Source organism: Perna viridis, chromosome 2 (assembly GCF_037379345.1).
Source record: "Perna viridis isolate PV_CMFRI_1.1 ecotype Kerala chromosome 2, ASM3737934v1, whole genome shotgun sequence".
Taxonomy (NCBI): domain Eukaryota; kingdom Metazoa; phylum Mollusca; class Bivalvia; order Mytilida; family Mytilidae; genus Perna; species Perna viridis.
The window spans coordinates 57,484,849-57,496,882 of record NC_142446.1 but is presented as its reverse complement, the minus strand read 5'-3'; the positions used below and the strand labels follow the sequence as shown (position 1 = coordinate 57,496,882).

At 32.2% G+C, this 12,034-nt stretch overlaps 1 protein-coding gene and 1 long non-coding RNA gene across 5 annotated transcripts in view; one reads left to right on the top strand and one right to left on the bottom strand.

The window, feature by feature from the left end:
- Nucleotides 1-1,800: 1,800 nt before the first annotated feature.
- The window catches only part of LOC148626204 (uncharacterized), a 54,983-nt gene continuing 44,749 nt past the window's right edge, over nucleotides 1,801-12,034 (top strand). The window contains exons 1-8 of one of the 4 annotated variants that reach the window (XM_088570004.1): nucleotides 1,801-2,135; nucleotides 2,402-2,524; nucleotides 6,046-6,240; nucleotides 7,103-7,175; nucleotides 7,689-7,777; nucleotides 9,344-9,535; nucleotides 10,789-11,175; nucleotides 11,659-11,772. In XM_088570004.1, the coding sequence (XP_088426130.1) occupies nucleotides 1,913-2,135; nucleotides 2,402-2,524; nucleotides 6,046-6,240; nucleotides 7,103-7,175; nucleotides 7,689-7,777; nucleotides 9,344-9,535; nucleotides 10,789-11,175; nucleotides 11,659-11,772 (1,396 nt within the window). In that variant the 5' untranslated portion in view covers nucleotides 1,801-1,912. The remainder of the gene's footprint in view (nucleotides 2,136-2,401; nucleotides 2,525-6,045; nucleotides 6,241-7,102; nucleotides 7,176-7,688; nucleotides 7,778-9,343; nucleotides 9,536-10,788; nucleotides 11,176-11,658; nucleotides 11,773-12,034) is intronic. The other 3 variants (XM_088570001.1, XM_088570003.1, XM_088570005.1) reach the window with 3 other exon arrangements.
- Nucleotides 5,373-7,960, bottom strand: LOC148626206 (uncharacterized). The gene is made up of 4 exons (XR_015920001.1): nucleotides 7,836-7,960; nucleotides 7,088-7,160; nucleotides 6,685-6,783; nucleotides 5,373-5,569 (listed from the first exon to the last, which is right to left on the bottom strand). It is a non-coding gene; the product is annotated as an uncharacterized LOC148626206 (long non-coding RNA).

Below are 12,034 nucleotides of genomic sequence, written 5' to 3'. Positions count from 1 at the left end.
ATAGTATTTGAGGGAAATATCCAAAAACCGTAGAAAAATCTTACTCGGGCGGGCAATATCCGTTTTCTACGACACTTGTTATCATAGTTTGGTCATTCACTTTTCAATAGTATGATCCCATCTTTATTGCTACAGCTTGTGCTATGTGATTTGTGTCATTTGCTCTGACTAGTTCGATCTTCTGCGTCACATCAAAGGTAAAATAGTGATTATTGGAAAGTTTGCACTTCCCTTGATCATTGGAATTTTTTGAATTTTCACTTTATCTAAATAAAGACAATTCATCATTCATTTACGGAGGTAGACCTAGGGAAAGGACACAACATATTTGAATTTAAGCAAAATGTGATAAAACGTATGCCTTAGATGTAAACAAGAACACAAATATAAATGCCAATGAATGAAATCGATTTTCATTTTTTTGGTGGATAAGTTTTCAGAATTTGGGAAAAAAGAGTAGATGTTTTATTTTGCTACTTTTATTGCGTCAGCTTCAAACAGGAAAAAGTTTTACAAATCATTAGAATGATTGTAGTCAACATTTTACATCAACCTCATGTAAGCAACAAAGTAACTTGGATTTATTTAATTATGTCAAAAATGAAAGCTTGAAAGGCTTTGGTGAAATCGAATTTGATACAAGCACATTACTGATTTTTAGAGTTATATCCCTATCCTTGGCCTGCCTCCTTATTTGTTTCTACTTTTAAAGATTGAACTTTAAAAGAAATCTGTATTTACTATTATAACTTGATCGTAACTGTATTACTCAAGTAAACGTATGCCACTTTCTAACGATTAAGCTCAAGACTTTCTATTTTTAGTTGATGATTATACCAAAACAAGGTATAAAACAAAAATTGGTTTTAAGTGTATTTAAATCAATTCTACGAAAACTGCATTGAGTCAATAAAATCGGTGATTGTCAACACTTAAAACTTGAATGATCTAAATCTGCCTTCTCCAAATATTTCATCTAGTGCACGGACAGCATTCACGTTAGAAGATGGACCATCTCCAGTAATAAATATCATCACCGCTTGTGCGACTGCCTCCTTTGTTATGGTGAAATGGATATGATATTATGGAAATGCATACTCTATGAATAAAAACGCTATCGTTAAAAGAATAAATCCGAATACTGAGAAACAGACTTGATGTTTGAAAAACATCATTATCAAATGTTTAAAAAAAAAACACTTTGTGTTAGAAATATATCGAATTTTATCTTTTCTGTTTCTGTTGTATTTTTATTATGAAAGTACGTGTACATAAATCAAATTCTTGGTAATCCTTTATCTTATCGTTTCTCATTACATAATATTAGCATTTTACAAAAGCATCCATTCGTTCAAATACGTATATAACTTTAAATTGATCATTCTAAGTCCCTTTAAAATGTTTTATGTTTTAGCAGGTCAATCGTAAATGATAATAAAAATTTAATAATTGATATCAATGCTGCATTATCTCAATCTAAAACTATATTCAGAATGTATATGTTCGAACTTTATTCAAAATTATTGAATTGTAAAAATCATGTTAACACTATATCGTAAAAGCATGGGGTTCCTGAATTATTATTTTTTTTTTTTTTTTGTATAAAATACCTGCAAGTTTCTTTTACATTGAAGTCATATCAGGCTGTTCGATTGGCTGACACATTATTTGTGTACATGTTTATTGTCTGGTTGTGAACGTCGGGGATTTCGTAGGGACTTTCGGGCATTTCATATTGTCGTGACAAGAGACTTCCTGGTTCTTTTTTTTTTGTTATCTATTGTGATTTATCTTATAGAAGTCCTATTAAATAAAAACAAAGATAAAGAAATTTCAAAACTGATATCCGTTTGATACATGATTACAGTATCAATTAGCCATAATATTTTGTGATGGAATAGAATATTTTAATATGATTTTCACTCACATTTTTCATCTAGGAATTATTTGGACTGCATTTGTTTTGGCACATTTAAATGCATTCATTTTCAGGGAGTACGCCTACCCATCGTATCATACACATTATACTATAACCCGGGAGGCGATTGCACACTCTGTTTTGAGTTACATCTTAGCAGAAGGTCTGCCTGATAATAAGACAGCTGTTGAAACTTTAGAAGAAAAGTTCAGTGAAGGTATGTAAAAAATATTGAACCTGAAATATACATGATATTCAGATACAAAATATTTTTAAATAAGATAAATATATGAAATCTACAAATGGTCAGATTTATATAGCGTACGAAAACATCTTTTATTTAAATACACATTGCAGCAAATTACTTAAATGTTATAATGAAACTTCGTTGTTAATTACTTTAGTTATTTCAGAAGACGATTCTTTCTATTCATTTAAAACATTCAATATATTCAAGGTTCATTTGTACATTTCTACTTTCAGACAAAGAAGGGAAAGCACGTTATGAGCAGGCATTGAATGAAATAATACATAGTATGAGTATGAAATACAGAACGATATACACTAATCCAATACACTTAATGGCAAACGAGCTAATTGAAGAAGGTAAGTATGAATTCCAAGTAAATGAGACCGATGTCCGAATTGAATTTTCTTGGCGTAGCAAGATGCAAACCCTTATTGGAAAACCTCCCTTTTTGTAGAATAAGTAAAAAAAAATCCGATAAGCAATAGGCGATTGTTTTCTTTTTAATTGCCCCGTGCAGGTCCGGGTGTTAAAAGAATAGGCCTGCAGCAGCGCTAAGCTTGTCGTATAAGGCGACTAAATAGTGCTCAGAAACCTAGCCGGGGCTAGGCGCTTTTCCCACAGAGCAACTGGGATGTGTGCCCAAGGTGGTGGAATGGGGTACCCCTGGCGTGTTACATGCTGGGGTTGTCAGGCTATAATACGAAAAACCTGACCGCAAACCATAGTGCAACGTGTTGGGAAAGATGCCACGTTTCTCGCACGTTAAAGAACCCTGCTGTGGTATTCGATAGGAGTAGGAACCTTTGCGCTCCGCCACATGAGGCTAAAGTGCCCGATCTTACCCATCCCCCCTTTTTCCAGTGGCAATCAAAATTTGTCGACCCTATTATCCTAGTGACCCATACTTTTTTTTCATTTCATGTTCATTTTATCATCCATTTCATGTTCATTGTCTGAATATAGCTGAAATATTGCTGCTCGGACGTTAAACCAAACTCGTTTTAATTAATTATGATGTAAAAAACGGTTTGTGCACATTTGCAATCGTGCTGAATGGGTTGTCTCAATTAAATTACATTCGTTCTGTCATGTACAATTTTCTAATGAACATTCTGTTTTTTTAAAGCTAATAATGTATAATTGTTTGAAAAGCTACACTTTTGAATCCGGAAATCTAGTTAGATTTTTGTTATGGCAGGTTTAAATTTATAGAATAAATACAGAATATGAAATGAAATCGCATGTTAAGCAAAGATACGAAGCAAACGATTCTTTAACATTTTAATATATAGCCTTTTGCAAACGCCTATCTCAAGAAATGTCTGCATTAATGTTTGACAAAATGCCACATTTAATCCAATTTATCTCATTTTGCTTTTGTAAACAGTGAGATCTTTAAATTTCCAAGGAAAAAAGTCTTTTTTTTTTATTTTCATATTTTTATTTGATTGTTGGGTTTTTTTTTTTTTTTTTTTTTTTTTTTTTGGTTTTTTTTTATCTTGGCCTTTTCGTCTATCAATCTATCAATGTAAGAGTAATCAAGGGAACCAAGGTTACGGCGGTAATCAAAAGAATGTAATCCAGGGACAAAGACCAGACATGGAAAACAGACATACATAACAAAGAACATAAAGTAACTAAAATCATACATACAAAGTAACAAAAGCAAATGAGCAATTCGGACTCCACTAAAAACTGGGAGCATGGACCAGATGCACTGGTATGGTAAGCGTCCTCTGTTTTTTTAGAAACACCCCGCCGAGTTGCTCATAAAAAGTCAAGTCCGGGGAGGACAAACGAGGAAAGGAAAACTATGACCCGTTGAATAAATCAATTTTCATGGTGCAGATGGATACACCATAATGATCCACGAGTTCATGATGACGACCATAAAACATGATAATGTGACATGATAACGGTGATACAGGAGTACCAATCTCTTATCTGTCATTCACAATATGAATGGAATTTTATGACGCTATCACAGAATATCTATTAAATATGTCTATTTTTACGAATTCCCGTTGTGCCCCTCCTACCTTAGATTGTATAATAAATCGATTTGGTGGTCAAAAAAGGCGATGTAGATTAATCAAGTGCGGATTGTTCATATAATGTATTTTTTAATTGTTTTATAAGTTTTTATATCCATGCGTTATTTGTGTTTCTAATACATATTTTTTTGGTTGTTCTTATATTGAGGAAACGTTGATTTTAAACTAACCCATTATCATGTGTTTTCTTTTCTTATTTTGGTATGATATAATGAAATGAAAAATTCTTCATAACGTTGCCATTTTGTAGTTCACTAGTTTTTCATCTAACAATATAAAATTCAACATATTTCATAATCTTCGGGACAAGAATTTTTCTTAGTATAAATAAAGATAAAACTTCTAGATAAGTATACGTCACTTTTTTCATTAAATACACTGAATCACACTGTAGTTATTCATTATAAAAGAGACAAGGTCCTCATACCTGCAATCTATGACTTTGAAATTTAACCTTGAGTCTGACTTAGGTCTGTCAGAACGTAGACAAAGTAAAGTCTCCTTTGCATGAGCAGAAAATTAGCTATTTTGTTATCTTGGCAATGAGACTAAAAGTAGTATTTATGTTTGGCAGTGATCCCATCACCCTATCGAAAATTACCTAACACAAACAATGAAAAAATATTAAAGGATTGATGAAAAACACAATTTACGTCTTAGATGACATTTACAGCTATTTTCGAAAATTCTTTGATAAGAGGTTTAAACTTTGAGTCATTCAAGTTTTCTCCCACAAAGAAATAAAAATATAAACTTTGATCTTCCTAATTATATTGACTGAATTATTCAGCAAGTGTTCATGTATGTTTGCTGAACCTTTAAAACATGATTAAGCAGAAAATCCTTCGTCCTAGTTTCATGATCAAACTTAAAGCTAGATAAGTACGTAATCTATCCTCACATAAAATGCGGTATGTAATGTTTCAAAACAAACGAAAGACACTTTTTTTTCATCATTGTAATGATGTTCTCTTTTTTTTAACGTTATTATTGTTTTCACGCGCGCGCGCGCATGTGTGTGTGAGAAGTTTGTTCGTATTAACTGTATTTAATTCATCATCTTATCAGTAAAAAAACAATATATCATATTGACTTATGCCCAGACAAGTGATAATAATACAGATTAATAATAGAATAATCTAAGGACTCGTTACAATGAAACAATATATATTAAAAAAGAACTATCATGTGTAAGATCAAACGAAACTCTATCATTAACGGCCCTTCAGGCCAGGAAAAACAAACCAACCACTACTACCAAGTTGTGAAAAGAAAATGTTGAAAGCCTGTGTCCAAAACCCAATGCTCGGAAGACTGTATCAAGAGAAATACTTTGGACAGTATTTTCTAAAATTACAAAAAGGAAAATAAATGTAAAAATATAGAACATAAAACATATTGACACTTGACACTACGACTGTCAGGGAGAATGTAACTAAATCAGTCACATGACAAATCAGATGTACCTTAAATACAAGTATTTCCCGCTATTCGATGAAACGCAGGAAAATTTCTTTTCATCAATTACGTTGCTTAAAAAATAAAAGATTCTACCAAAATGTCAAATCAAAATGTGCATGTAACCCCAAAAGAAAAATATGCTTACATAGGAATTTAAGAATTTCACTCTCGTCATAGTTTAAACAATTTTCAAAATACTTTGTACTAAGTGCAAATAATACCGACATGGTGATAGAAGGTGATATCAGACAAAGACAATAGTTGATAGGAATGACTGTGAAAACTCGCGAGGTACTAATAAAATAATTTTTAAAAAATCGATCTCTTTTTTTTCTGCTGTACGTTATTGTCTTAATTTTCAGGTTTTAATATTAAAATTTCAGGGAATGCATTTCTAATAAAAACGAGGAAAGATATTATAGAACTCTCATCCAAGACTAAACCAAACACAAATTATATTCGGCAACTGATTGGGGAATTTCTGTTGACACAGCAAATGTTTTATAGCAATACAAACTGGCTTGAACTAAAGAATAACCAGCTATGTACTACATTAGGTAAGGTAAGACTATATGCTGCATCAGTTAGCCGATGATCTAGGTTTTTATATATAATGACTTCATATCACATAATAACTACCTGTTCTTATTAGTTAAGTGTAGATCTGCCTATAAACCAGGCAATGACTTATAATGGTTGATTCGTGCATTCTTAATACCAAATATTTTTATTGCAAATCCCTCGATAGCCCCATAGAAACTGTAATAGGGAGAATAAGTGCAGATAAAAATAGCCTACAGAATATTTTATCACTTAAAATTATGTTATGTTTTACTACAAAAAAAAGTACTAGAGCACTTCCAGCCAGACTTTTTACACAATAACCAGTGAAAACTATTTCCCGATCAGTAGCAGAACATAAGAAAAGTTGTTTGTACGACTTTACAAATATATTTATACAGTTTCATTGATTATCTTAAGATATGATGATGCACCCCTACCTGGTTTTTAGACAGACGCATACTTTGAAAAGCTTTGTCCCGTGGTATTCATTATTGGGATGAAAGGTCATCATGACACGATAATACCGTCGTCAGATACTTTAATGAAATAAATAAGAGTTTGCTTATCAATAATCAGTAATCCAATCGACGGCAATTGAGTTTAATGTACGTTAATTCAGAAATGGGGTTCCGTAATACGCCGGAAGAGGGGGCCAAAAGTGCCAACCTTTTCTATTCTTTTTCAACGTGTGTAGCTCGTTAATTTGCTTTTTTTCCTTCGTTTGTTTGTTTGTTGGTTTTTTTATTTTTTCTTGTTGTTTCTGAACGTACTTTATTCGTATTTTTATTTATTTTGAATGTAAGCGCCTTAATTGATAAGTTACGATAGTTGATCTCTCACTTGTTGTAAACGCAGGCGTGCATGATAAATTTGATGTTCCTTTGGCGGAAGCTGATCAGCAGACGTGTAAAAACTGCAACGATCAAGTGTAAGTCAAAAATAACTTATTGCTATATTCCTAAGAATAAAAAAAATTTACACGAATTAATGTTGCTAAACCATTTGAGATTTGGTTTTGCCAAGTGTTTATGAAACTCACGATCGGATGTAAAATTACTAGACCATCAAAGCAAACAAAGCATTATAACTAACTATAAGAAATTACACAGAAACTAAAGAACAAATGAAAAATTCAGACATCGCTTGAAATTTTGACTGAGTAAATGAAGAAAAATGTCTTTCACAATAGTTTGGTATGTCAAGGAAAATTTCCTTGAAGTGAATGATCAATTTTTGATACGGACTTGAGCAGGATCACTGTTGGCCGTTTTTCTACACATGTATTTATGTATTTGTACTTTTGTTTAGTACTTTTGTGTTGCAAAATTTTGATTTTATTTAGTTGTCCTTATGGAAATTCCAGTGTTTTGTCAAAGGAGTTATCTTCGGTTTCTTTAAGCATTTCTTCTTTTAAGAATTATTGAAAACAATGATGTTTTAGGGAAGGAGACTGTATTAATAATCTTATCGGAGATGTTTTGACAAGTGGATACATTGACCTTGATGGATCCGGCGGTGTAAAGCCACTAAGTAAGCATTTCTAATTTACTGTAATTTGGAATAACATTTACACTTCTAGTTTTCCTACCTGTAAATATTCTAAATAATTTTGTGTATTGACGTTATTCTCATTACACAATCTTGGATATCCAATAATACTAAATGATTATTTAAATACTAAATCGAGCACATGTCTCTACCTGTACAACAATCCTAAATGTGTTTAATTTATCAAATATGTTGTCATTCTCTTATCAGACAGAGTGATAGTACCGAAGCGTATCGATGTGTCAGTATTAACTAGTCGGGATTTTGCCTTTGTTTCGTTTCATTTATTTGTTTTGTTTTGTTTTATAATTTTTATTATTTTAGTTAATAATTTTTGGATAGAATAAAAAAATAACAGTCTTATACTTACGTCTATAAACGAGAGCAGAGTTTCTCGGTTTCTGCATTACATCAAGGCAATCGAGTTAATGGAGAAAAACAACTATGACACGTTGTAACATGAATTGAGATTTTGCCTTTGTTCTTTTCCCAAGTGATATGAAAAAAAAAGATGAAGTATGTTCTACCCAGAAATCTTGTATGAGATTGCATGAAAAGTCACATGTTCTCATATAACTGGAAAACAGTCAGGCAATATCCAACCTCATTACCATAAAAATGCGAATTGACAACCCCACCTTTGACGAAAATGACTCCGCCTTTAAAGTATAATTATTTCCAATTTGAAAGAAAAAAATAAAATATCTCAATCCATGGTACAGTTATAAATTAAAGTTTGTTTTATTTCCCAAAAATAAACTACGGTCTTCCTCCTGTAACCTAATATCTCATGAAAAATAATTATTTTAACAACCATAACTCCATCCAAAGTCAACAGATTAACAATATCCGGGAAAATGCAAAACTACATAAAATGTTCTTGCTGTTGTATACAAAAATTTCATGAAAACAATTTGATCAGTAGTATCATAGTGAAGAATCAAGAGGGGGATACAGAGGTAGGCACCCCCTCTTTTCATAGACAAAAATTGTCATTTTCATTTGTAAAATTGAAAAAAAATGGCAAATAATGTCCTAGCACCCCTTTTTTCTGAAACACCTCGACTGGCACCCCTCCTTTTAAAGTGTCTGGATCCGGTCCTGGTTTCAGGGAATTGCGGTCACTAAATAAGTGACTGACAAATGGGAACATAACAATCTCATTTGGGTCACGAGCGGTATTATCTTGTAAAGACATCTCTATATTTCCATACTTCCATATTTTTCATACTTCAACTAACGATTAATGGGTCTGGTCGATTTATGTCAAAAATCATTTATGGCACCGCCTTCTTCATGATCCAAATAGACTTCCCGCCCTAACTTACCCTGCTCCTCTTTTGATATTAAGAATGATATTAATACATTTTTAACGTAAATAAACTGCAATTTTATATTGAGTATTAGAAGCTGCGATGACATTTTTGTTAACTGCAAAATCCAAGCAATCTTCAATGGAATCAGCACATTTTCTCAACCATTCTTTTTTTATACATAAAGACTCGACTTTTTCTCTTCAACTTAATTTAATAAATGATATTTTTAAAGAAGCTGGATGGCAAGAAAATGGGGTTGGAAAGTGTAGTCATGGTGGCCGACTTGATCACTCGCGTAATATTCCTGCACTTGGTGGCATAAATAAGGAGACAACTGAATACCTGTTGTCACCACATAACAGCATACACGATCAAAGTGGGACGGTTTCTACACAAGCTGCCTCTCAGTTTCTTGTTGATAAAGGTGTGTTACTTGTTGAGATAGAACCAATTTTCTGATTCAAAACAAATATACATAATATACTCTTTAGTTTTTAAACAATCATCATAAGAATATTGTTCGTATCTACATTTATACTACACTATGCAATCGGAAGCTTCAAAACTAAATTCCTTACTGAAAATGTACGAAAATACATCTTGTATATATTCTGTGTCCTGTCTGCAGAATTTGTAAACTATCATCTCCGTTGTAGGAACATTCAAGCGACTCTACCGTAGGGAGTGTGTTTACCTCCGCTCAGTGCTAAACAACTTATGCAAAAACTACATCTACGGTCGTTGCGCTGGATGTTTGACCAATATGGTGTGCACATCTCCAATATGTCTATGATATATAACATATTACCCTCATCTCTCAAAATAATTCTTCCTCTTTCGTTTGATTTGGCCTTTACTGACTGGCACGGTTGGTGTTTTCCATCTTCTCAAAACATCGGAATTGTACCCTTATATTGTAATGGAATCTGTTTTTCTTTTATCTTTGTGATTGTTTTTTTATTTCCTTTGTGTTATGATATCTTGATGTTGTCCTTATTGTATTAACGGCATTGTCTGGTTTAAGGATTTCACCTCTCTATCCCTTTTTTTTAGACTTTATAAGTATACTCAACACCTACGTAATTAAAATGCATCTTGTGTAGATTTACCTGTTCAGATTAAATCTCCATCTCCATTAAAAATGCCTATACCAAATCAATACCATTGTGATGGTTTTCAAGTTCCTGGTTTGGTTTGGTCATTTGTTATACTGACTTTTAATTTTGATTATTTCTTTTGACGTTTACATAGGGTTTATCGATTATTATCCTTCACTGATTTTTTAACTTAATTGGTTAGGTCTGGTCCATACTAAATCAAAACAATATTTAAAGAAGGTAGATACTAGGTAAATCATACTCTACACGTGACGAAAGTTTCAGTCGAGCGTTATTTAATCTCAATCAAGACATGTTTGTTAATAATGTTTAGTTTTTTTAAGTCATGTTGTTATAATTCTACAGTATAGCGATACAAGGGATCTTTTTTGACGTTACTGGAAATTGTTAATTTTTCAAAAAGTCGTAATTTGCAAATTTATTTCTTAAAGGTATTATTTAAAAACTAGACGTTTGTTACCAAAGAAAAAAAAGGTTTGAAATAATATTTTTTACTTTATAGGATGACATATTTACAGGTATATATTGTCAATTATTATTTTAATTGTTTCGTAACAAGAAAATGGAATATTACATCTTATGGGAGGAAATGCTCTGCAAGCCATATTCAACGTAGAATACACGAAACCTGTATCAACGACCTTCAGCAGTACGACTAATACTTTAGGAGTAAACGGTTCTGCAACTCCACCAGGAATAAAAGGAGCGTTTCCCAATCCAACTACTCCAAGTATTAAGAAACCGACTATGCCAATAATGTCAATTGCTGAACCTTACTGCTACAACTGCTATCAGGCTTCTTTCTCCCTTGTTTTTGTAATTGATGACACGGGTTCAATGGGAGATGACATTCGACAAGTTCTCACTCAAGCAGTTGATATTGTCAACAAAGGAGACTTTTCCAATCCATTAGCAAACTACATTCTTGTTACGTTTAATGATCCAGGTAATAAGATTTAAAACTGTAAATAAATCATTGGTTAAGTTCAGTATGTAAATTTTTAAATGTAGCTCTGCACAACTTCGTCATTATCTGTAAGCGTTCGATCTGAAAGTTGTCAAAAATTATTTAATCTCGGTTTTCCTTAGCTTATAGTTTTACACAATGTCGTAATAGAACATTTCCAATCATGTTTTTCAAAATGCATTTGGTCAGTTATAAAGAGCATATTGTAAAATTCCTAATACGAATGTATGAGGTTTAATAGTGGATTTATTTACATGATGATGATCACTTAGGTTTCGTAATATACATATACATCAAAGAATCCGGAAGCTTCACTATCCTTAACGTAATCGTGCTATTGGTTTTAGTTAATGGAATATTTAATTTCAAAAAGAAAAACATAAAAATTCAATCACAAAATGATCAATCATGTGTTATGTCGCCTTTTCATTAAAACATGATTTTCTTCTTTTTTGGGTTAAGCAACTACATACTTTGAAACAAAGAATTCTACCAAAATGATATCGCAGCTTAGAAAGATAAATGTGCATGGTGGTGATGATTGTCCTGAGTATGCTTTTTCTGGACTCCTAAGGGGTTTGTGATTCTTTTTTCTTTTAAAACTATTTGTGCTAGAAAATTATCTGTAGTTTCATGACTTCGAAACATATTTTAAGAACCTGCTTTTCAATACTATCCTGAATGTTTAGACATTCTGTGCTCTATAATGGTTTTTTTGTCTTCTTTTGAAAAAAAAAGAGTAAGATTTGCTATAAATTTTGCCTTGTCTATTATGAAGTGTGAACGTAAGGTTTTTTTTTTTAATTGATGTCTGTTGTCCGTAAACATAATTTTTCAC